Below are 26,787 nucleotides of genomic sequence, written 5' to 3'. Positions count from 1 at the left end.
TTGACTTGTTTAATAACAAAACGTATGAGTTTCAAGTATAATGGATACTTTTTATAGACAATCAGCCTCCAGTATTCGTGAACTGTCCAAGCAATATCGATGAAAACACCGACTTCAGACAACCAACGGCGACAGTGAACTGGACAGAGCCGTACGCTGTCGATAACATCGATGGAAACCTGACGTCAACAAGTACATACGCACCAGGCTCAACCTTCCCTGTTGGAACTTATACCAACACCTATGAAAGCACCGACAACGAGGGGAATACCGGTACCTGTGTATTTACCATTACTGTGAATGGTAAGTAATGGCCATTGTACAATTATGCACGATGATCTATCATGGAGGTATAAAATTAGATTTAATTGTATACCTCCATGGATACATGATGCTGGAAATGTGATCAACGAATCTAACACTTCTCTGGTTCCCTGCAGAAAATGTGTCAATTTAGACCAGAAGTATATGTATTGTCCACATGAAAAAATAATTCTTAAAAATGTTTGTTGAATATGCCATTTTAATGTCACATAATAGTTATCCACTTCGACCAAAAATTGGATCAAAAAAAAAAAAATTACCTAAAAAACTATAATTTAAAGCAAAAAAAGTCAAATTGGCTGCCAGCCAATGGGTTTTTCGTTGAATTTAACCATTTATTTGTCATTTTATAAGTGAAAACATTATTTTTCCCGTTTTTTTACGGAAGTAATTAAAACTACACAATAACCTATTCAAAATATGATGTAATTAATCTTAATTGTTTATGTTTGTTTGGGGGGAAAATACATCTTTAAATGGACAAGATAAAGCAGAAATTAATGAAAGTGCCACAATGATTCTTGCATAATGCTTTAACAACATAACAATTATCTAATGATGTGATGTTTTGTTTAAATTTCAAGATCGTGAGATTCCACAAATCTTTAATTGCCCAGAAAGTTTTGTAGTTGACGACACAAATATTGCCAGATGGGCACCACCAACGGCGACAGATAACACAGTTTTAGTGACGTTGACTTCGACAGTTAATCCGGGTTCAACTTTGGAATCGGGAATAACTAATGTAATGTATACAGCGTATGACCAATACGATAACGAGGCTTACTGCTTCTTCAGTGTAAACATACAAGGTAAAGGAATACATTATTTTTAATTGAGGTATGGTACTAATCTTCCCTGGTACTAATCTTCCCTGGTACTAATCTTCCCTGGTACTAATCTTCACTGGTACTAATCTTCCCTGGTACTAATCTTCACTAGTACTAATCTTCACTGATACTAATCTTCACTAGTACTAATCTTCCCTAGTACTAATCTTCCCTGGTACTAATCTTCACTAGTACTAATCTTCACTAGTAATAATCTTCCCTGGTACTAATCTTCCCTGGTACTAATCTTCCTTGGTACTAATCTTCACTGGTAATATAATCTTCCCTGGTACTAATCTTCATTAGTACTAATCTTCCCTGGTACTAATCTTCACTGGTACTAATCTTCCCTGGTACTAATCTTCACAAGTACTAATCTTCCCTGGTACTAATCTTCACTAGTACTAATCTTCCTTGGTACTAATCTTCCCTAGTACTTATCTTCCCTGGTACTAATCTTCACTAGTACTAATCTTCCCTGGTACTAATCTTCCCTGGTACTAATCTTCCCTGGTACTAATCTTCCTTGGTACTAATCTTCACTAGTACTAATCTTCTCTGGTACTAATCTTCACTAGTACTAATCTTCCCTGGTACTAATCTTCCCTGGTACTAATCTTCACTGTTACTAATCTTCCCGGATACTAATAGACCAGGGAATGATTAATGCATTTAAAACAAAAATAACTTCTGATAAGCATTAAAATATCTAACAACTTGGTATTCGTAATTCATAAATCAACAACATTTATTTAAAAACAGTTCAAGAAATAAAAGAAGCATACATTAATTACAATAACTTAAAATGTATCAATAAATCCCTGTTTCAGGGATCGGAAAAAGAAGTAAAAGAACTTGTCTAATAACCGCATGACAAATCATTAGCGATCTATAAATTATAATCCTAAAAAAATTCATAAATGTTTCAGATAATTCATTTAAAAATACAAATTTAACTACGGCACATTATGATTGTATTTGGAAATATGTTTTTTTTTACAGAGTTTTTAAATATTTTCTCGTTTCTGTAGACAGTTCATTCTATAACTTAGGACCATATACTGTAACAAAAAAGTCTTTTTTAGCCTAGTAAATTAAAAAAAATATTTTTATGTTGTTTAATATCCATCTAATATCTTCCAAGGAACCGGAGCTCCTGTCATTACGGTCTGTCCCGAGAGTCAAGTAATCGTCGCAGATGAAGGTGACTCGACGACTATAGCAATTTGGGATGAACCAATGGCGACAGAGTCTGGTAGTTCTCTGGTGGCCGACTGTAACTATTATTCTGGAGCCGAGTTTGCTGTCGATTCACTGAATGAAGTCAACTGTGTTTTTACCGCATCTACAGATCTGGAATCAATTTGTTCTTTTACTGTTACAATCGATCGTAAGAAAACAAAACTTCTTATCTTTTTCCATCTTCGGACATTAGGCTTTTCACAAATTGTTTTCATTATTTTCTTATAAGGCTGGATGCATGAGTAATAAACATAAAACCTAATTGTCTCTATAAAAACCTAATTAGAAGCAGCAGCCATGGAAAATGTTAAAATATATAATGTGATGTATTAAGCACGTTTGTAAACATTCTTTAAACACCTATCAAACTATAAAGATCCTAAATTTAAATATCATAGCTCCAGAGGATACAGAAAATCCCGAGATTAGTAACTGTCCTGGAGATCAGACAATCGAGGCTGAGTTTGGAAGTGAAACGGCATCTGCTGCGTGGACGCCCCCAACTGCAACAGACAATTCAAACACAAGTCCAACATTGTCAGTAACTAAGGAACCTGGTTCCGACTTTGACATTGGTGTTACTGATGTAGTTTATATTGCACGGGATTCTTCCGGAAATACAGGCAGTTGTCAATTTCAGATAACTGTTACAGGTAGGCCAACACGAAACTTGTTTTGCAAAAAGAAATGATGAAGAAAAGGAAATCTTTCTAAACAATATTATGTACGCGGTGGTTAGGATGTGCGATTTTCAATTGACCAATCAATTGCGTTGATTCTGCCGGAATCCTAACCACTTCGTATTAAGTATCCTATCGACTATACTAGAATAAATTACTTTCCAATTAAGGCATTCTCCAATTCACAAGAATAGAATCGCGTTATAGATAGACAAATCCTTTTTATATGTCATTCTATTCCATTAGGATTTATTGATTCTGCCGATCCAGTTATTGAAGACTGCCCATCAAACATTAATGAGTTTGTTAGTAGTGGAACGACATCATACCAAGTGTCATGGGATCCACCGTCAGCAACGGACGACTCTGGTGCTGTGGAACTTACAACAGATTATGAACCAGGTTATGCCTTTCCTGCCGATCAAAATACATTGGTGACGTACACGGCAACGGATGACAAAGGAAATGAAGACTTCTGTGCATTTACTGTATCTATAACAGGTAGGCCTAAACACAGTATAGGTTTGGTTTAGACTTATAGTTCCTGTATGAAACGCACATTCGATATCGGCTGTTTTATAAAAATGTGTAAGAATAGGAACGATAAATTGAATGTATTTTGTCTTCATTAGTTGATACAGAAGCACCAACGGTGACAAACTGTCCGACAGACATTACCGAAACTATACTATCAGGAGAAATATCAACATCCGTAACATGGACCTCACCAACTGTCCAAGACAACTCAGGCGATTATACAGTTATATCATCGCCAACGCCCGGATCTGACTTTAACCAAGGAGTGAGGACAGTGACGTACACAATTTCCGACAATTATGGAAACATAAATAATGATTGTTCCTTCACAGTGACAGTAACAGGTAAATACTTGATTACACTATATAAATTGGTTATTCATGTTTCAGTATCAAAGCGACGCTATTTTTGGCTCCAGTAGCCGCCCATAACATAAACGATGTATTGTTATACCGAGGAAGAGCTCTTTGTAAAACAACGAGGCAATTCATTGTAAATTGTAATTTGAAATATAAATTGAATTATAAATAAATGAAAAATAATCTACTCACAAAATACATGCATTATAGTTCCAAAAGCAACTGATAAATTACGGGAAATCATTGAATTCAATCAATCTTGTTTAATTCCATGAGGCAGCAGTTGCAATATGTCGTGTAGGCTACTCACTCAAGCAGATTAAAACGCTTTACACTAAATTTGCATATAGATTCGATTTCAACCTGTCAAAATAATACAGTATGCTAACTAGCTATGCAAAATTGATACAATATACATTTCTTGAAACAATTGCTTTTCATAACTATACGTATGATGTGGACATTTTTTTTATTCTCTAACTTTTATTTTACTTACTCTGGACGCACCTTTATTCTAGAAGTGTGCCACTGTTTCAAAAGTTTAGCTTCCAAATAAATTATTATTATTATTAGGGAGCTTTTGATTTACGACAAGCGACGACATAATAATGAGTTTCTTGGCTATCCATCTCGCGACACAGTGTGTTTTCTAGATCTGTTTACTATTCACAAGAAAACTTTAAATTAATGTCATATATTATTTTTAATAATTATAGTGGACGAACCACCTACGTTTTCATTCTGTCCGGATAGTAGCAGTATAAATACTGATCTAAATTCAGCGACGGGAACGGCAATATGGACAACGCCAGTAGCAGAGGACGACATTGACGGTGCCATTATACCCACGTCAACATCATCTTCAGGACAGCCGCTTGGTATTGGCAACAATCCAATTGTGTATACAGCTACAGATTCCGCCAATCAGGAGACAGAATGTTCTTTCTCTATAACGGTCAACGGTAAGTTGTTTTCTTCTAAAAACCTGAAACATACGAAATTTGCTTTAACACAAAAATTTAAACTGCAGTTTATAGAGGAATTTAAACCAGCCAGTGAAGTAAAAATAATTTGTATCTACTTTTAGACAACCAAGACCCAGAGTTCATTACCACTCCTGATTCACCAGTGGCCTGGGCGCTAGCTGGAGTACCGTCTGCTATCGTGGCTTGGGTCGAGCCAGTGGTGAATGACAACGCTGACCCGAGTCCGGTAGTGACGTTGACGGGCGGAACGAATGGAGGGAGTTATGACGTCGGCACAACTCCTTTAACGTATATTGTTACAGACGAATCCGGAAACTTTGCCACGTATTCTTTCAATGCAATTGTTAACGGTAATTTAATAATCAAAGATAATTATACTTTTATAAAAAGCTCGAGATATCTATGCATCTTCTTCTTATTCTTAAATATAAAATTTTTTATAAAATTGTCATTAACCAACCTTTGAAAAATTATAAATACATTATCTATTTCAGAGGACTTACCCCCCGAGTTCACATTCTGTCCCGCAAGTTCATCTGTAAACACCGACCAGGGTCTTTCTACAGCCACGGAAGCATGGACCACGCCCGTAGCTACAGACGCACGTGATGGGGCAATCAATCCTACTTCATCTTCAACTTCAGGACAAGAGTTTGAGTTTGGTAGCAATCAGGTGACATACACTGCTGTTGATTCGTCTGGTCAATCTACTCAATGCGTCTTCTTTATAACGGTTTTAGGTTAGTGTACTTGATTGACTGGTTCTATGATAGGAATACACAATACATTAAAACAATCAGTTATCCTTCCATGATGGCACAGAAATTAATCATAACATTGTGTGTAGATGGAGAAAATAGAAATAAGCAGCAAAATATTAAAAATTTTCTTCTTTTTTCAGACAATCAAGACCCTCAAATAACACAGATAACTCCTCCAGTTCCGGTTACTGCAGCACTGGGTGCGACTACGGCACTGGTTAGCTGGCCAGAACCTACTGTATCAGACAATGTAGATGCAACTCCATCAATATTGTTAACAGGTGGTACGAATGGAGGCGCCTACGATATTGGAACAACTGATCTTACGTACACAGTAACTGATTCCAGTGGAAATTCAATTACTTATGATTTTGAAGTTGTTGTAAATGGTAATTAACGTATTTGTAAATAACACACAATATTAAGAAAACTAATCGCTAAAGCTTGGTTCCCACTAGCGACGAAACGTAAAGCAACCCACAAGAAAATACCTTCCCATAATTTGTTCAATATCATTGTTTGCAGAGTTCCCAGAGGACACAACTGAACCAGTTTTTACGTTCTGTCCCGGTGCTGTAACGGTTAACAATTCGCCAGGCCTGGCAACTGGAGTAGCTTCTTGGACTCTGCCAGTCGCCACTGATGATCGTGGCTCAGTCAGCGTCACACCGACCTTCAGCTCAGGGACTTACGACATTGGAACAACACCAGTTGTGTATTCAGCGACTGACGGTGTCAACACGGTAACATGTACTGTATTAGTTCAAGTCATAGGTAAGTCTGTCATTTCTTATTATTTTATTTATATTATTATATACATGTGTTTCCTAAGAAGATCTCTCCTAAACTTTTCCAGGATTAAGGGAGTAAATATCATCTAATCAAGACATGATCTTTACCTAAAACTTTTATTCCAGTTTTTCAATTGTGTTGTTGTTTTTATTTTCAAGTTTGAATTTGTCATGGTTTCACACGCGCCTTGAACACTTTCAGGATATGTACGCTTATTATTTTATCTTATCTTACCTTCATTCGCAATAGATAATGAAGATCCAGTTATTAGCAATTGTCCAGCAAATATGAACTATTATGTGCTGTCTTTGACGACGGCAGCATTGGTTATATGGGTTGAACCGGTGGCATCTGATAACAACGCAATCACTTCTTTCTCATCAAATCTTCAATCTGGAGTCCGACGTATGGCAGGGACAGAAACCGTTACTTATACAGCAACTGATGCAGCCTCTAATACGGACGAGTGCACTTTTGTTATAAACATTCTTGTAGAAACAGGTTCGTTAACACTGCACATTTAACAAAGTTACATTCAACAATACTAGTAATGCCTCATCTATTCATGATAGAATTGTATATCATTACGACCAGAAATCGGGTAACCCTTGGGAAACAAGCCTTTGGGCTTAAAGGGTTATCCCCTGCTTTCCGTGTTTTTTTCTCAAGTCTTTGTATTATTTTATGTATTTATTTTCATTTATATTTTATGCTGTTTTATAAATTTTACTGTTCTTGGAAAGCAATAAATATTACTTACATAATGACAAACAACAAATGTACTACTACTATCAAACGGTTTTTTTTCTTCTAGATCCGATAAGCATTATGGGAAGCGTGGTTATGGACGAAATACGAGGAGTTGATGGCACATTCTCGACGACAGCAGCCAACTTACTTATTCCACAACTGGAACAAGACGTATGTATTTTTATAACGTATTCATTATTATTAATAATATATGGTTATAAAAAATTTCCAATAATAATTATGAGATAAATTTGTATATATCATATTTTAAACAATTCTATGATTAACAATATTAAACATACGAGTTATTATTGTACTAAACTATACGGTATAAAATTAGCTCTTCTCTGAAAGAAAATAATACTAAATAATAATAATAGTAGGAACTGTACCTTGCAAAGGTTACTGAACACAATGCGAACATATTTATGGATTCCACATGGTCATGCCTCTCATGATAACCCGAGTTGCAACTGTTCTCAAAACTATAAAATACAAAAAAATAAAATTAATTGAAAGTTATAACACAAAGATATACTTTTGATGATTTTAGTTAGATGATCTGTTCCGAGCAAGTAGTATCGGGAACGTGTTTGCTGGAATTACAGTTTCAATGTACTCATTTGACGATGATGACAACGTAGTGGTGATCTACAGTGTTGAGTTGGCGTCTGGTTCAACCTTAGTAGCGTCTGACATTGAAAACGCTTTCGAAAATCGTCTCACATCCTTAATGTTTGCTACAGATAATTTGGTAGTGGCCGCTTCATTTAACGCCAGTAAGACTGCTTTATTGCTTTAGTATATTTGGCATCTTGTATAGCATGTTGAAATAAAGCTTGGTTCCCACTAGCGACGGAACGTAAGAAAATGCCCTTCCAATAATTGTGTTTGCCCCCGCCTGCGTGAAATCAAACCGATTTTTGCAGCACTGTTGCGTCATCAGTTCCCACTTGCGATTACGCAATACAGCACTTTGCGTCGATACGTCATTGCGTTCTAGTGGGAACCACGCTTTAGAAACTAGGTTTCCCCACTGTTAATGTTTCGAGGTACGGGTTTCCGTCCGAAACCCTGACATATTTATTATACAATTATGTTTAACAATCTAAAATTATTTATTTTGCCAGATCTCATTAGCTTATCAGGATCTGTGATAATGGATCAAATTCGTGGAGTAGACGGAATATTTTCTGAGGCTAGTGCCACTACACTCATTGCACAACTTGAAGACGATGTAAGTGAAAATATATTCTATATTTTAAACACTTGATATGTAGACATATGTATCTTGATAACCAAGAAGTAGATTAAAAAATGTATGTATCTCAATGTGAAGCGTAACGAGAGATGCTTTAAGAATTTCATTATACATGTTTCAATACGGATTTAATGTAGCCCAATGTTCTTGCTTTGTTCTTTAGCTAAATGACCTGTTGCAGAGTAGCAGTATCTCTCCTGATTTTGCCGGATTAACAATAACAAGTAACGAATTCGATGACGACAATAACGTACTCATAGCGTTCAATACGTATCTCGTGGCCGATTCTACACTGTCCACAACAGATATTGAAGCTGCATTTTATGATGCGTTGACAGATGGAACTAATTTTGATACAAATGATGTCGTTGTAGCAAACACGTTTATTATTGGTGAGTAGGCCTAATACATTTTCACTAGGAGCCTTCAACGAGTCAAATAAGGACTATTAATTCCATTTTTCACTTACTTTGAAAGGATAAGTTCATTCTAAAAGTGCTTCCGACTAGCGACGCAAAGGTAACGCAACCCTACGACGTATTGACGCAAAGTGCTGTATTGCGTAATTCACAAGTGGGAACCGACGACGCAACAGTGCTGCAAACACCACAGGTTTGATTTCACGAAGGGGGGGGGGGGGGGGGGGGGGCAAACGTTGCGTTGCTATTGGGAACTAAGCTTAGGAAAAATACCCCGAATTCACGAAACTGGCGACCTACAATTGAATATAGCGTGCATTAAAGATTATCTTGTTTTCACTTGTGCAACAACAATATACAGGTGAGGATGTGTGCGCTACTTCACCTTGTCAAAACGATGGAGTTTGTCAACGAGTTGGCACAACCTATACTTGCACATGCGCAGATGGCTACCAAGGAACCAATTGTGAATCAGGTAAGCGTTTGACATTTGACTAAAATATATAAACACCTTTTTCAATAACACAATGTCTAAATTAATTTATTAGTATTAACTAATAACTCATTAACATTATTGCATATTATTGAAACTAAGATTTCAAAAGTACTGTTTTCACTAGTAGGTCATCAAGTAGATCTGGATATGTAATATTTGTTATACACATCTGATTTGTTTAGACATAGATGAATGTGCAGCCAATATTTGCAGGGATGATCAAGTATGCACAAATCTAGTTGGTTCCTATATATGTGAATGCGATATTGGGTTTTTTGAGATTTCTTCAACCTGTGTCGGTAAGTTCAAACAGACAAACACCTATAAGCTCTGCCTACACGACACTTTCAAACTAGTTTGACAAAACAAGTGTGATGTGCCCAAATATGGTAGTGATATGTCCAAATATGGTAGTAATATGACATCATCATGTCCATATTCTTAAAGTTTGATAGTGTAGACACAGCTTAATAGAAATTAATACATTATTTGACGAATTAACGTTTGGGAAACGCAAGTTAACCAAATTTTCAATCTACTTTTAGCGGTTCGACAAATCACTGGTGGGTTTACTATCATTTCAATTGGAGTCGATGACGCTACCTTTACCGAGGCGTACAACGATCCTTCGTCAGATGAGTACCGAGAACTGGTTGCTATCATCATTGAAGCAGTAAGTAAAGTACTTGAGCTTAGTCACAAACAGAAAGAAACTTACAAATGAGGTCGGGATAAACTGGAATAATATACTGGTATAATTACTAATTGATACAAAACAAGTTGGTTTAGCCACCAAAATTACGCCCTTTTAAATATAATTATATATCTTTATTTCTAAAGATGATAGTTTTCTAAAAATACGAATAGACGAGTCTTTTCGGAGAAGGATTATAAACCGTAGGTTAAATGTACACATGCTTGTGGGAACTTTAAAGAACCTAGTAAATCTTTCGAGACGAGTAGGGGATTACCTCGGTGTACAAAGCCATTCTAGAGCGCTAGAATTGGCAGCAGCACTTACATGACGTGAACCTTAGGGGAGAAGCATGTATTTGAAAAAAGTATAACGTCCACACCGCCATGAGCAATGATCGAATGGCACTATATAGGCTAAATCAAAAATATTATTTTGAACATTATAATTTTACTCGTCAGTGACGCTAAAAACAAAATGGTATCAATTTATCAGTGTTGCGTGGAGAGTAATAACTATGCATGTTTGCTATTCAAAGTGATCAACAGCGTGTGAATGTTTTTTAAATTTCGAGAGACTGTGGTGTGAAAGTATATTAACACCAAGATCAACAAACTTGTTTTTCTTTTACAGCTAACAGCTATCTTCCAAGCAGCTGATGGCTTCTTAGGTATCCAAATACTCGACTTCAGCTCTGGTAGTATTGTAGTGGATTTTGTTGTGCTTATGGAAGAAGCTGGTGCCACAGAAGACGAGTTGAATGCACTGTTTGATCAGAATGTGAACAGTGAGGGAGAATTGAGTGGGTCAACACTCGACCTTGATCCAGATAACACACAGAGTTTCCATGGTACGCATATTATTTTTTTGTTAAAATACAAAGACTTGAATAGTCCCAGATGTAAGGAAATATGTATTGTCCTCACAAAACAAGATGTATAAATCAAACTTGAAATAAAACATTTTGTATTTTTAATGATTTGCATAGATGCATTTTGCACATTATGGCCTGGAACACGATATCGCTGGCTGGCTTTCACCGATATGAAATATACTACGCTATTAGCAGATAACGACATTCCTAATTTGTTTTTCAATTGTCTTTTTTTAAATAGAAATATGTCCAGATGATTATTGCAAAAACGGCGGGACATGTTCAATGGATATGGATGATTTCGAGAGTTCGTGCACGTATGTATAATTAAACATTTTAAAATAAATAAACATAACATTTTGTTGTTCTTTTTTTCACTGTAAGGCTACTTACTGTATTATTGTGTCAAATTAAAGACACGTCTAGACGGAACTAACTATGTATTACTAACCATGCCTACCAACTGAAATTAAATATTCCCCAACATAATAGCTTCATTCAAAGCTAGATACAGATCTCATTTCTTTTTACAAAAATAAACTTTTTTTACCCCCTGGTTTTTTTTGTATTCAAGACAGGACCACAATGCAAAACAGGCTTTATTTTACCTGATTGTGTAATCCTGTATAAAGATGTTGATAAATAAAACCATACCATCCTTCTTACAGCTGCGCAGACGGTTACAGTGGAGAGACATGCGATAGCGAAAACCTCGACACATTGATCATTGTTGCCATTGTCGTTGGAAGTATTGGCGGGTTACTTTTTCTACTGTTTTTGTGCTGTTGCTTTTATTTGCTCATTACTGGTAGTCGTGAGGACGCAATGTACCGAGACGATGTTGTACTTAACCCGCCAATGTATGTTAACACTCCAGTATACACGAAAGAAAACATGTACGACAATCGAAACTTACAGACGCATTTTAGCGGTAAAGTGTTCACACACCACCACATGCCACACGAAAAGAAGGGTGCAAGGTTCAAACATAATTCTTCGAGGCCATATATTGTGACAGGGAATGAATTAGACGTAAGTATTTTAGCATTTAAAGCTCCGCTACACTATCAAACAAGTTTGACACAATGATGTGCAGGTAATATGTTAGTGATATGACGTCATTGTGTTTATATATGGGCACATCGCATGTTTTTGTCACATAAAGTTTGATAGTGTAGACAGCTGAGCTTAACTCTTCATCCTTTGCCGCCAAACTAGCCGTCGCAACTTGAGCATGAATAGTACAGACCACCGATTACCGAAAAAAGTTAAAAACTGTTACTGTGTACTGTACGGTAATGCGACCAAATGCCCGTGTATCGTTTAGAGCGCGCTTTTTAAACATGCTATGCGCAATGAAACTTCAGTCGCGTGTGAGGTGTACTCATGTACTAGGGACGTTCAGGCTTAGTTAAGTTACCCGCTGAGTTGCAAACCAACTTAATTAAGTAGTTAGTAAATTACTAACTCTGAAAGCGCCCATCTTTGGTGGATAGGAACGAAATTACCTGGGTAAATTAGCCCTTAACAGTTAAAATAACAAAACCTGTGTTTCTACCAAACATTTCACAACACATCTTAACTCAACTCTATTGTTTTTTTATTTTAGGACCGTGCTAGACGAGATAGAGTTTACTACGACAACTTTTAGTAAGTGACTGCTTTACAGTGGATTAAAAACAACAATATAAAATTGTGAAACACTGAGAATATCAGCTTATTAAAATGACTGTACAAACATAGATAATGTAATAAATAGTATTATGTTTGAGACAGATGGACAAACACGTTTCTACTATTAGTTATCATGACATCTCAACTCAAGGGTCAAGAGTTAAGGGTCACTGGGATGGTACGAAAACATACCGTACCAATCTACACCTACGGAAAATATTAAAGAATCAGGGAATATTATTAATAATGTAAACTATTGTATTTATATCAAGGTTTTACTTACCATATATAATCCTAATATTTAACATTATGAATAGATTTATCTTAAATATAAAGCAGTTTAGATTCAGATTTATGTAAAAATGTAAAGAACCCACACATACATTTAAGAGTAGCAACAATTTTAAAATAACAATTTAAAAGTACTAATGCTGGGGAATAAATTGTAATTTTGATTTTAATCGGATTGTATCGCTGCAGTTCAGTACGTCAATGCTGCAGAAACATGTTTTTCAATCGAAGCCCACACAATATTTGTGTTGCTGTGTGGGTCGGTTTTTTCATACTTTATATGCAAATTTAAATCTATTGTACTTTATAGATATATTATAATATTTAGAAAATGAAACTATTATTAATAGTAATAATATTTATTCTAGGCCTTCAGTAATAATAATAATAACCTTACATTTACTTACATGTAATTATTTTCTATTAGTGTAGTTATCTATTACTAATTACCAACTTGTATCTTAGTGTCAGGGTTGGATTTAGAGGAATGGGGTATAGTAGGGGAACCTAGATCATTACATTAATTAAAAACTACAAAATGTTAAGAATATTGTATAATAATTATATTAAATAATGCTTCGTTCCCACTAGACGCAACAAAAGAACGTAACGCAACGTAAGTGAGTTGACCAATCACATGTGAGGGATTATTCGAACTTTCGCTTGTCATTGGACAAAACGCTTGCGTGGCGTTTACGTCCATGCGTTGCGTCGTAGTGGGAACCAAGCTTATGAATAATTCAACGCATTGGACGATTCCGACATCCGAGCATGCGTAATGTTTAGTTCTTTCAATTCCAAACATGAATATTGCTCATACATTATTTATAATTAGGGAGAATCCTATACAGTTTCGCACAGTGCAATCAGCATAGCATTAAAACATGGACCAATAAATTATAATTTATAGGTCCATGATTAAACAATGAAACACACACACACTATTTCTAGATCCTCCACTGCATCTTTTATGTGCGTGGTATAGCACTAACTTTAAAAGCTTTAGGACTTAGTGTGAAACCAACGTTGGGTTCAAACTCTGGTTTAGTTTGTTCGTTTGGTACAGTAAGTTTAAACCGCAGCAACAATTTACTCAATATAATCAACAATTCCATCTTTGCCATATTTTCACCAATACAAATTCTGCGACCTATGGTATAAAAGAAATAACAGTAATTTATTGAACAGTAGTAAAAATGGAATTAGTGGTAATTACAAGGTAATTGGCGATATAATAACGTCCGATACACACAAAGAGACACATTAATTAACATTAACATTAATACGTTCGCGTAAACTGTTGTCTCATTGGCCATGTTTCCGCACACAAATTACCCGGAAAAAGTTCCCGTGTAAACGGGGTTGAATCGATTCCGCTCTTTTTGTGTAGAGGAAGCGCGTGCAAATTTTGGACATGCGCACAATGAAATGACCTGGCTCATCGGTCGTCACAAAGTTCCCTATTAAATAGAAGGATGTAGACTAGTATTTCTATATAATGATATGTACTATAAATTAAATATTTATATTTTTTGTAATGTAACGGTGTTTTTTTTGAGTAATTTATTGTTTGAAAAAGTATTCTTTTTATTTAGTAAGATATGTAAGCTCGCGGTAGCTGAAGATAATAATTACTAGCGCAATGCATTTATCGACAAGCACAACTAAATTAATATGACATAGGCACCCATAAACTCATAATAATTATAAATAAAAAAAACTTGCCTAAACCAAATGGCATGAATGATTTTGGTCTAATGACGTTTTTACCATCCTGATCGATAAATCTCGAAGGTTTAAACTCTGTAGGATTATCCCAATGATTTGGATCCATGTGGACTTGATAAATATTTAGATTTATGTTAATTCCTTTAGGCAGTTTAAATCCTTTAACCTCGCAGTCTTCGGATGATCCTCGTGGCAGCAAGGATGGTGCGACAGAACCAAGACGTTGTACCTCGTAAATCGTAGCAACAAATAAAGGAAGGTTACTCAACGCTGCCGTTGTTGGCTGACCGTCGCTTCCAAATTCACTGTGTAGTTCGTTGTATACCTATAATGTTAATTAATAAGAATATTTAACAGTGGGTCTATTTTATAAAGTGAAATAAATTGTAAAAAAAATCGTAAAAAAGCGAGGTTTTTAAAAACAAAATTAGCTTATGTTCATAATATTACTTTCTTATTCATTGGTCCCTGGTTTTTGAGTTAAAATCAAAATCGTAAGACATTTAATGAAAACTGCCTTAAATTACCGTGACATGTTTCAAGAAAACTCTCATCAACAGAACTGAAATCAACGCCTAGAGTACTTATATAACCATTACACAGTTGTATTTAAATGAGGCAATAATTAGCATGATAAAGAACGAAGTACTAAACGGACAACATAACAATCATATTGCAAGCGTGACGCCGGAGTCATAGATTTTTTTGTTCAAGGAAAGTTTCTTCCACGTGATGTGGAGGGCTTCCTTGACTGAGTTTACTTTTTTACAGTTTCATGCATCCATAGCGTACATTTGATGTAGTTAAAATGTAATCCCGTTGTGCTTTACAGGAACTACATTTTCACATTCAGGAAGACTTACTAACCCTAAGTTTATGTACCGGAAAACAAACTAAAGCCGTGTTCATACGCAGTTGATTCGGATTTTTACGAAACATATCCGAGTTACAATCGACAAGTGCAGCAGCATAACGCAGAGGCCTGAGACCCGTGGATTAGGAACCCTAAGTGACCCTCCAACGCTTGAGGCCTCGGGCGTTTTAAACCTTTATTTTAATGTCCTTTTTTTCCTCTGGGCACTGCTCATAGTATAACTCAGATTTCAGAATATAGGTTATAAACAGCTGGGTATATCGGATGTAATTTATCATGTAAACCTCAATCTAAATCGCAATTTACTTCCGATAGAGAATGGACTAGGATGAACTTGCCTGGTAAAACTCGGACAAAAGACAATAAATACAACTTACCTTTTCTTGTTCCTCTGGAAAGGCGGCCATGTAGAGAATAAACCAGAGCATTGTACTAGATGTAGTTTCAGACCCAGCCACAAACAATGTTATCACTGTAGTATACATTGTTTCGAACGTGAATGGGGCATCTTCTTCGTTTTTCTCAACTTCAACAATAAGTGAATCTAGTATATCACGAACATTGTCTCTGTCGATAGTTGACACGTGTTCGTGAATATGGTTCCTGACGAACTGTATTACACCTTCAGACGGACGTTTCTTGTGTTTGAAGAATGGCAGGTCAGTAAGGCACGGTAAGTGAGTCTCCAGGTTGCTCATGTTCATTTGCTTTACATACACTTGCAGGTCGCTTAAAAGTTGAAGGAACTCTAGATCTTTGTAATCATATCTTCTGTTGAAACTCATAGAACATATAACATTGGCTGCGGCGCATGAAATAAAGTGGTTAGGATCAAATGGCTGACTTTGATATTGTGAAATTGCTTCACATAGGGCGTCAGCTTCCACGATTATCTGATCTTCGAGCGACGTCTTTCCAACCCCAAACTGTCGTAACACACTTAGCATCCATTTTCTGCCCCTTTTCCATTCTGGCCCATTTTCAAATGCCACGCTACCTGATTCAAAATAAAACGAAATACATAAATAAACTCACTAAAATCATAACAAACAAACTTATAATAAGTTGATGTTTAATATTTAAATTTGAAATGTGGAATGTTTTATACCAAATAATTTGTTTTTAAATAAAGTAAACTAAAATACATTTTTTGCTTGTTTTATACCAAATAAATGTTTAAAAAATAAAATAAACTACAATATATTTTTTTTTGTTTTATACCATATAGGCCTATATTAAACAAATAAAAATACAATACAGATCAAGTCGACAACTTTCAGTTCTTACCTTTTTTTCCCGACAAATAACATATAACTGGAATCGGTTTTCTAACGGAAAATACATTTGCTCGTTTAACAAAAGTGTCGATCCCGAGCGTTACTTCGTTAATCCAAACTACTTTCTTCATTGGACCATTGTAGACCGTCAGAACATCTCCGTAGTACTTAGCCCATCTACCAATGGTCTTAAATGGTCGTACACGTAACGCTAACATGTTGCCTAGTAATGGGATAGGTATCGGTCCAGGGGGAAGTTTAGAATTTAAAAACATGTATGCATGTATTATAAGCAACGTAGTCAAAACGATGATCAGCACATTGACTATATCACTTGTGTTCACAAGCATACTGAACATAGCTACGTGTTGCTTCTGGAAATGTTCAGTGTCAATTGAACAGCTTATTTTGTGATCTTTATATATTGTACGTGATCCGCCGCTGTATTATATATACGAGTGGGTCGTATTTAACTTAATATATTATACCACTTATCGATTCAGATTGTTCCGAGTGACAAAGATCAAGTTCAGATCAATTGTTACAGCAATATCCTTGTCGGAATTCCTGTCCACGAACCATTCGCATATGGTGCGGTAAAATCAACTAATTCTTGACCACGACTTACATCCTTGTACAAAAAGAAAATTCCTCAATCGAATAAGCATACAACAGGGATAATCTTCCAATACCATCAGTTTTTAAACACAAAATCTTACAAAATAAACTAATTACATATAAAATATTTCTTTGATTGCATTGAGCAATCATTGTAATAGTGCATTAGGAGTAGATCACTACCAAAAATATGGTTAAGAACTTTTCGTTTGTATACATGTCAGAAATCCATGTGTTTTTGTTTTGTTTTATTTGACTTACATCTGAATTTTCTTTGAATATCCATTTTCTTTGATAACTGATACTTTCTAAGTGTATACAAGCATGTAGAATGGGCATTTGTAAAACAATTTGGATCATCCAACAGCGAGTAACTCATCAATTACAGGATGGATAAACTGTTTTATAATCTATCGTGCTTATAAATTTTCATTTGAGGCTTAAGGGGAGTGGAGTTGAAAGAGTCGTGAGTTACAACCCTGGGACTAGGTCAGGATTGAACCCTGGACCTTGAGATTGGAAGACAAGCACGCTTATTTTTTTACATGTATATACATTCAACCACATTGGTATTTCTGCATCCCACTTGAGCGGTTGTTCAACCCAACAGTTGACTTTTAAATACAGATAGGCCTATACATTTTCTCTGAACATCCATGTTCTTTGATAACTTATACCAGGGAAGAGTGCGTATTCACTCTTCCCTGCTTATACTTTTCTAATAGTGTATACTAGCATGTAGAAAGGGAATTTGTAAAGCAATAATATGGATCATCACTCATCACCATTGTACGCGAAATGAAAACTGCGCATGCGTTGAAATGGGCTTTGCGATTGTCTCATAGATTATATTAACACTGTCTTTACTTATGCTCGTAAAATAATTTAACACGAATATTATGTACACTGGCCTAATGAATAAATGAAACAAACAATTGTGTGGTGTTTGACCCTAGATGATGGATTATCATTACAGCACTTACTTATATTTTCAAATTACAAAAATCGTTACAATTTAAAACTAAAATCATATGTTTAGTTATTTAATTAGTGTTATTCACATCAATCATTATTTTACGATGGCTACTGATTGGTAATTACTCAAATAATGGTGAACTAATGAACAATGTCCAATTAATTATTACCTAAATCAACACAAACTGTTAGAAATTAAGACGTACTCTATTATACGACTGTAATTGAAGACGTATGATGAAATATTGTTTTACCTATTCTATAAACGTTTACGATTTATATCGAATACTATTATTAGTACATAATAGCTACAACCGAAATTTAATATCATAAAAAGGCCTAGCAACAGTAAACGTAAGTATTGTTATTGTGTCGTATAAAGTAGTTCCCACCAGCCTGTTTACAGTGACAATTATTCTATAAGACTATAATATTTCACTAATGAAAAAATATATATAAGGCTACTAAAAGTAACACAGTGATATAATTGGATTTCGATTGCCAACGCGTCAAGTGTATATTTTCAAGAAATAGTGAAGTATGGAATGTATAGCAGTTATTACTGCGGTGTGTCTGTTTTGTACTTGCAGTGCATGTAAGTATATTACGTCTACTTAAGCTCTGTCTACACTATCAAACTAGTTTGACAAAAAAAGTGTGATGTGCCCAAATATAGTAGTGATATGCTCAAATATGGTAGTGATATGACATCATCATGTCCATATATGGCACATCACTATTTTTTCAGACTCTTTCATAGACACTGGAAGAGTAAAAATATATGTTAACTTTCTTTTTCTATATTCAATCCTTTTTCGGATATTTTTGTGTTACCAGATGATTAATAGGCAATATAACTTTAATCTTGTTCTTGGTACTTTTATTCAAAATTTTATTTTCAAGCTATGCCAACATTAATCCACCATAAACACAATAAATTTTGTTTTCATTTTTCGCGAAGATATGGTAACATGAGGTTGAACTATTAACAAAGTTTTTTTAATAGCAGAATGTTTTAAATTTTAAAGGAAATTATTTTTTTCCTTGTTATATCTGGTTTTTTTCTTCAAATTATGTACATTCAACAAAATGAATATCACATATCGCAGTCACACTTGTGCGACATGTTTAACATAAGATTTAACAATTGTTCTATCCATTCACTGCAGTGAATTGTTTTAAGTATTACTGTACTATTATAATATAGTTTCAAATAGAATTGTGCAGTAGAAATTACTAAATTCAAATTCAATAAGGCATATTATTTTAAACAATAGGCCTATATTAATTATAATAATGTAATTTTGTTTTAATAATCTGAATTTGATGTTTTCTACTATGTTTTGCCTTCTTATTTTAAGTGTTTTGTATTTGTTGTCTTGTCTTGCCTTGCATATACTTGGTTCCCCAATCTGTGACCTGGGATGTTCATTACATTTTTATGTTTTGTATTTGAAATAAAGGATTCTTTAATATTATAGCAACCGTTGGGATGTAAAGTATTTTTTACCTTTTTTGATATTGTAACCTTTGTATTATGTTTTGTCTTTTGATTGTTTCTTTTATGTTCCGTATTAAAGTTTTTATGGATGTTTTAATTGCGATTGTAACGAGGAGTTTCACATTTTATATTTATTGTAACAATAAATTATATCTAAGTCTATTTCTTTTTTTTCCTCTCTTTTGTGGCGTAAACATTAACATTATTCACATTAATATCATCGTTCATGTCATCACCATAAAATCATATTGTTTTCATTATTATCATATTTTTGTTAATTTGATCAACTTTATCAGTAACATTTTGAATCTTGTAAATCCACTCTTGATTCCATATTACCTCTTTTTTTCATTAATTTTCTACATTTTTCTATACTACGCTATGTCTATTTCTATGACTTCTTAGAACATCTTTTTCAATTTGTATATACTGTCTATTTGTACTACACTTAATACTTACAAATACTATACATAAAGTACCGGCAAAAATTCATTTCTAACCCAAAGTAGAGCGAAAGCAATTTCTTAATATACTTACATTCTGCGATATTTACTTTGAAAGCTTTCTAACATTTGACATATCGGTGTAATAATAAATAGTAATGATGCATTTGAACCATTATTATATGTAATATGTCAATTATGTTACTATATTTCATGAATGGTTAAAATACACGAGTTATACATTAGGCCTATTGGCATCATTATTACAGTACTAGTAGTAGTAATTTAAACAACATTTCATTTTGCCGTTTCCATCACTAATACTCGATTCACAGTCACGTACACAAATATAACAAAATGTACAAAGCTATGTCTACATCAGATTAGTCTGCAAAAAAAGTTTGATGTGCCCAAATATGGTAGTGATATGCTTAAATATGGTAGTGATATGACACCATCATGTCCATATATGGGCACGTCACATTTTTTTTTTCACAACGTTTGATAGTGTAGACTTTAGGATACGACACAGTTCCTCAGTAAGATTTGCAAAGCTCTGTCTACACATCAAACTTTATGTGACAAAGAAATGTGATCTGCTCATATAAGGACAAGATGATGTCACATCACTACCATATTTGGGCACATCACACTTTTTTTTGTCGTCAAACTAGTTTGATAGTGTAGACAGAGCTTTACAACTCTTTTACAAGCTAGTAGCAGAAGATACCGTTGTGTTATATCAATGTAATCTTTACCGACTTAAACATGAAATGCACGTATACACAGAAACGCTTTCACGCGTGCGTCGTACCAAGTTAACAATTTGTTACGATATTACATTTCGTAAAATGTCTGTACGTGAATCGTGATATTCTTGTAACCATTTGTTACATGTGTGTTGCCGGGTATTATGTTGATTATTGTACAGTAGTACGTTTTGTAAAGTTTAATATAAATTTATGTTATGTATTTTCATTTAAATTGACATGTATTATAACATGTTCAACTTCATTATGAATTTCGTATTATATTATTAGCCTAGAGCTTATTTCTAATAAATTTTAATTCATCGAACAGGCGACAGTCAATTACAGGAAGTTTTAAAAACAATATTAAAATACAATAAAAATGACAATACAATACTAAAATAATAGAAATGTTATAAAAAATAATATAATAAAAATTAATTATAATTATTAAGCGACTATATAGCGCAAGTCATCCAGATAATAATTCTACAATAATTGGGTGAACCCAAAACAGTACAATGGGAATCACGCATAATATTTAACATTAATAATTAACGTATACATAATTTCATTTGTTCATTTCAAATAAATATTTATTTTCTTTATAAAAAAAAACCAAAAAAAAACCCCTTATTATTACAATTAATAACGGATACATTATTTCATTTTTTTCATTCCAAATAAATATTTATTTTCTTCATAAAAAAAAATAGAAAACAAATTTAGAATACATTTTAAAATGACTGCACGTTGTTGTCTGTATCAACTCCAACCCACGCAACATGCACATAATGCAATTACAAAATAAGGCAGAAGAAAACACATTGTGTAGGAAGACAGTATTAGTCCAAAAGCTTTAAGTGTGGTTCTTCAAAAAAACAAAGAGAAAATGTTATTTATTTAAAGATATATTTTCTTCCTAAATTTTTTTTTGTGTGTTGAATATGCTATTTTAATTTCACATAACAGTTATTCACTGTGACCAAAGACTAATCAAAAACAAATTATTTAAGTGAAAAAACTGTAATTAAAGCAGACAAATAGTTTTTGTTAAAAATTAACCGTTTCTTTTAACTTTTTATAAGTGAAATAATTATTTTTGTTGTTTTTTTTCTATTTTTTATTCATTAAAACTGCAAAATGGGCTATTAAAAGTCTGATTTTATAAATCTTTATTTTTCATGATTTTGGGGACAATACATCTTTAATCACATATTCCTATATCCATAAACAATATTTCCCGAACTTGGAAGAAATGTTTAATTTTTTTTATAGCATATGTATCATATAAGAAAACAGTGACATCAAAGTCAGTACACTGGATTTCACCATCTGTGACTGCTATTACAGATGGCGACGATGCCGGACTTTGTTTCAAATCAGGTGAGACTTCTTCAAGCGATACATTTTAAATACATCTTTTACTATGGCGCGCCATATCCGAATAAATGACAGCTTGGCGCGCCATATTTGACACGTTTGCGTAAAAGAAAACATCACGTTTGTTCCGACACCGAAAACATCGAATTCGTCGGAGTGCAGCTTATTCGACAACAATATTCCTTTAGAAAAAAATACACAAAGTTCGATATTCAGATTATAATCAGCGGTGTTGATGGGACAAAACAACCGTTCTGACGGTAAAAAACGCTCGAGTTCGAATGGCGCTTATTATTAAGCGGCGCTTAGTAGATATCTCAGACGCATGATGCTTTTACGGGTTAAAACAGAACAGCAGGGATCGGGATGTGTCCTGGGAAAGTTATACAACCTAGTAAGATATAGGCCTACACTATTGTTTGTCAGGGTATTATTCTTCTGGCATTTAGTATAAACTTTATTGACGTGTGATGTGCCCAAATATGGTCATCATGTCCATATCATCACATCACATTTTTTTTGCACATAAAGTTTGATAAGTGATAATTGTGTATAACTTAAATTTTTAGCGAATTCAATGCAAGAATGGATCACAATCGACCTCGATAAGACGTACAAGGTATCCAGTGTAGTAGTAATAAACGTTGCTGCTGAAGAAGGTACGTTTACTTGTGTTGACCAATGACATGCTACAGTTCGAATAATTCATCGCGTGTGATTGGTCAACTAACTTGCGTTGCATTACGTCCTTGTGTTGCGTCTCTAGTGGGAACCAATCAAATTACATGCTTCAAAAAATGTTATGATCCTGTAATAGGTTATTTCACTCTTAAAATGATTTACCTGATAAAACCGTAATTTTTTAGCCTAACTAAAGAAAAACAATTTATTGCTTAGGTTCAGGTGAGCACTTGAGAATGCTAGACGCCGAAGTACATGTCAGCTCGTCTAGTAGCATACTGTTTGATGATGACGTAAGGCGATGTGGCACTCCCGCCAATACAACACAAGTCTCCACTAGTCAAATCATTGAGTTCGAATGTTCACCAACAATACATGGACAATACGTATCGGTTTTGTATTCTTCCAAGTCAGAAACACTAAACATTTGTGAAGTTAGAGTTTACGACGAAGAAGAAATCGGAATAAGTATTATTTTCCTTGGTTTTTTTTAAAGTACCGTACGAATATTCTAGTGCATGTTATCTTAAAATGAAAAATCCTAATTATCTAATTTTCAAACTTTTTTTCATCTCATTTTGTCTTGGTAAAAAGGGAGGATATTTTATATTCCTCCTCTAAGTTTATAGCCTCTCTACCCGAACACGAACAAAATAGTGACATTTTAAAATTTATTTTAATGACTGTATATAGTCTTTTATCACCATGCAAATATGGTTTTATATTGAAATCAATCTTCTTATTATGTAAATATGCATGTATTTTAACTACTTTCAACACTGAAAGAATGTTAGTACTATACAATAGAAAGGAAAAAATATGCATATAAAAATTGTAACAAATGTACATATATTTATAAATATAAAACAGAGAACTAAAATAAAAGTGGGACGCACCCACACAAGACAAAAAAAAATCAATGAAAAAGCCTCATAAATAATTGCTAGCTCATAATAAATATGGTCGTAATCATAGTATTTAATATGAAAATATTTTTATTTGATAGGTGAGTGCAGTGATCCACCATTAAGAATTAACTATTATGGGTTCGTTGGACACACCGCAGACGGAATAATATGCCAACATTGGAACTCGATGACTCCACATACCGATCTTTTAATCGTACCTAGTTCTTACTTGATACATAACTTATGCAGGAACCCGGATTTTGATTCTTTCGGCCCGTGGTGCTACACAGTGGATCCGTCGGTGCGATTTGGTTACTGCAACGTCCCGGATATGATTGAACCGTGCCCGCAAGGTAGGGAATAACAGACAAAGTTGCCTCGTACCTTTTGTAAATACGCGGTAATGCACGCGAGTCAACAGCCGCGCATGCTCAGTGTCCTTTCATTGTCATAACTGTTGTTAAAAGTATTTTTACAAACGAGCAAGCATTTTCTAATTTGTTTTAAACTAATGTAATTCATTTTTAATTTATATATTGCCTTTTAGATCCATTTACTGAGAACCTCAATCCAATTGGTTGTTGGTCAGTGGATACTTTATGTGTGCTAGGAGCGACTGAAGAGGAGTTATTCCCAATAGCTATCAAAGATTTGGACTTCATCGATAGGCCTAATATTACAGATTGCTTGGTCAAAATTGAACCACCCCAAAGGTTTGTAATGAAAACGAGATACTCGTATTTCACCAATCCGGTTAGTGAACTATCTATCGCGCTGATGATCAACGCCCAAAACATCTCCTCTGGAATTATCTTAACTTTTGGAAACATTAATACCGAAATTCTTAAGGTGAACCAGAAGTATTATAATGATGAGATGTATAGTTCAGATGTCGAAGTTTACTATGGAAACAACCTATTGGCACATGCGCATATGTTGTTACCAAATGTTTGGACTCTTCTTGCCGTGACGTTTGATGGGCCAAAACAAACTATTAAACTTTGGCGAAACGGAGAGATAATGGCACTTGCTTACGTTACTAAACCGTTTATTTCTTTCAACTCGCCTTCGGAAGATGTTGAAGTTACGGTAGGAAGTGTCTCTGGAAATGTCAGAGCATACGTTGCGTTGTTACATGTCTATAACAGAGTTTTAACTGAAGCAGAATTAAAAGCAATACGGGATAAAAGGCTAAAGCGTAAGTAGTAAATTAGTAGCACGGTATTCAGTTCACAATGACAATTGTATACATTTTTATTTTGTATTATGTTTTGTTGGGTCTTTCTGAAACAGGCCTTGGCCTCTAAGTCTGATCCAAATTAATGAAATCATTATTTGTTTATATTGTTTACATTGTTTAAGTTTTCATTAATTGAATAAATGTGAAATGAATGAAAGATAATATAATTATGTAGAATGCTTGCCAATTTCACGTAAATATACCGAATGTACAGTAGGCCTTCTGGTATGCATAGAAACGTTGCGAAGCCTATTATAGCCTACACTGGAAACAATTAGCAAGAAAAGTTTTCTAGTGTAGACCAGTTGACAAAACTACTGTACGGTAGAAATAAGGCCATACACCTTTTTGAGAAACCAGTTTGTCGATTTGTGTGAACTCAAGTCATTATTTGCAACAGTCATGAAATTCTGCAGGTGGACAAAATGAGCCTCTTGTAATATAACATGAACCGTAGTTTTAAACGACGTCTACAAAGAGGTTTTCTAGTGTATATTTCTGAAAACTTGTTTTACAGTTTGCCGAAGGTTTCCAAACTTTGGAAAACCTTTCTTTACAAACGGAGTTTGCAAACACAAATTTGCAAGTATTTAACGGAGTTTTTAAACAAATTCTTGGTAAAGTTTGCTTGTAAAGTGTAGATTAATCTCATAATCTCCATCTCTCGTTAAAACAAAATACGACTTAATGGCAGGCGATTCTTGGTACTGTATCTATACTACTACTGTGTTTCCGAAGCATCATATATTTGGTATAACATCATCATTTCACATGTATCTAGTAGTAACTTAACCTTAACCTAACCTTTCCACATGAGATATGAATTAGATGCTGTATTACCAAATGTTCCTATGATACCTCGGAAATAGATAGTATGTGGAGATACAGCAGCACTGGGAATCGGGTGTGAATTGAGACTTGAGTTTCTAATCTAACGAAACAAAAAAAAAAAAAAAATAATGTTAATAATACGCGGTACTAGACGTACCATTTATTCAACAGCATATATATTTCTTTTACAGTAATATTTCTATAAGTGTAATCTAAATTTTTGTTTTTCTATTGCATTTTAGTCGACACAGGAATAAGGCAAGGTGTGTTCTCAAAAACGGAATTTTCTCTGCGTCCTCTGGGCTCAGTTGTAGTGCGAGTGATCTGGTCACAGGCTATATGCTATCAAGTGTGTATCATTAATCCACTGTGTACAGCGTTTGGTTATAGTAAAGTAACCAGTGTTTGTGAACACTTTACTGACTTCGAGGTCATTCGAGAAACGAGTTCAACTGTTTACTACACCAAGATTGTGAACGAAGTTAAAAAGTGTGACTCTGAGAGTACAATTGAAACTTGATCAGTAGCTTACATTTTGGTATCAATTTGTTATTGGTTGAAAATAAATATATAATGCAAGTCCAGAAAATGAAATAATTTGTCGTCGAC

The 26,787-nt window shown here is 34.4% G+C and overlaps 4 protein-coding genes across 4 annotated transcripts in view; 2 read left to right on the top strand and 2 right to left on the bottom strand.

Annotated features, from left to right (window-relative positions):
• LOC144840375 (uncharacterized) overlaps positions 1 to 12,706 on the top strand; it is a 35,133-nt gene extending 22,427 nt beyond the window's left edge. The window contains exons 27-49 of the mRNA XM_078696171.1: positions 58 to 303; positions 909 to 1,136; positions 2,299 to 2,544; positions 2,795 to 3,049; positions 3,323 to 3,577; positions 3,709 to 3,957; positions 4,689 to 4,934; positions 5,060 to 5,308; positions 5,453 to 5,698; positions 5,860 to 6,108; positions 6,245 to 6,493; positions 6,761 to 7,012; positions 7,326 to 7,432; positions 7,815 to 8,040; positions 8,392 to 8,498; positions 8,686 to 8,914; positions 9,303 to 9,416; positions 9,620 to 9,736; positions 9,983 to 10,110; positions 10,765 to 10,981; positions 11,247 to 11,322; positions 11,674 to 12,037; positions 12,615 to 12,706. Coding sequence (XP_078552297.1) covers positions 58 to 303; positions 909 to 1,136; positions 2,299 to 2,544; positions 2,795 to 3,049; positions 3,323 to 3,577; positions 3,709 to 3,957; positions 4,689 to 4,934; positions 5,060 to 5,308; positions 5,453 to 5,698; positions 5,860 to 6,108; positions 6,245 to 6,493; positions 6,761 to 7,012; positions 7,326 to 7,432; positions 7,815 to 8,040; positions 8,392 to 8,498; positions 8,686 to 8,914; positions 9,303 to 9,416; positions 9,620 to 9,736; positions 9,983 to 10,110; positions 10,765 to 10,981; positions 11,247 to 11,322; positions 11,674 to 12,037; positions 12,615 to 12,656 — 4,697 coding nt within the window. The 3' untranslated portion in view covers positions 12,657 to 12,706. The remainder of the gene's footprint in view (positions 1 to 57; positions 304 to 908; positions 1,137 to 2,298; positions 2,545 to 2,794; positions 3,050 to 3,322; positions 3,578 to 3,708; positions 3,958 to 4,688; positions 4,935 to 5,059; positions 5,309 to 5,452; positions 5,699 to 5,859; positions 6,109 to 6,244; positions 6,494 to 6,760; positions 7,013 to 7,325; positions 7,433 to 7,814; positions 8,041 to 8,391; positions 8,499 to 8,685; positions 8,915 to 9,302; positions 9,417 to 9,619; positions 9,737 to 9,982; positions 10,111 to 10,764; positions 10,982 to 11,246; positions 11,323 to 11,673; positions 12,038 to 12,614) is intronic.
• LOC144840388 (solute carrier organic anion transporter family member 2A1-like) overlaps positions 8,257 to 26,787 on the bottom strand; it is a 63,419-nt gene continuing 44,888 nt past the window's right edge. The window contains exon 10 of the mRNA XM_078696193.1: positions 8,257 to 8,275. The gene's annotated coding sequence lies outside the window, so the exon portion shown is untranslated. The remainder of the gene's footprint in view (positions 8,276 to 26,787) is intronic.
• On the bottom strand, positions 12,774 to 17,137 carry LOC144840400 (cytochrome P450 2U1-like). Its single transcript, XM_078696207.1, has 4 exons — positions 16,860 to 17,137; positions 15,950 to 16,569; positions 14,696 to 15,023; positions 12,774 to 14,120 (listed from the first exon to the last, which is right to left on the bottom strand). The coding sequence occupies exons 1-4, from the start codon at positions 17,122 to 17,124 to the stop codon at positions 13,939 to 13,941; spliced, it is 1,395 nt and encodes a 464-aa protein (XP_078552333.1). The 5' UTR covers positions 17,125 to 17,137; the 3' UTR covers positions 12,774 to 13,938.
• Positions 18,383 to 26,739, top strand: LOC144841391 (uncharacterized). The gene is made up of 7 exons (XM_078697714.1): positions 18,383 to 19,037; positions 22,414 to 22,521; positions 23,088 to 23,177; positions 23,416 to 23,667; positions 24,206 to 24,460; positions 24,655 to 25,305; positions 26,421 to 26,739. The coding sequence occupies exons 1-7, from the start codon at positions 18,983 to 18,985 to the stop codon at positions 26,696 to 26,698; spliced, it is 1,689 nt and encodes a 562-aa protein (XP_078553840.1). The 5' UTR covers positions 18,383 to 18,982; the 3' UTR covers positions 26,699 to 26,739.

Source organism: Antedon bifida, chromosome 4 (assembly GCF_963402885.1).
Source record: "Antedon bifida chromosome 4, ecAntBifi1.1, whole genome shotgun sequence".
NCBI classification, from domain to species: domain Eukaryota; kingdom Metazoa; phylum Echinodermata; class Crinoidea; order Comatulida; family Antedonidae; genus Antedon; species Antedon bifida.
This window is presented reverse-complemented; position numbering and strand designations above follow the sequence as displayed.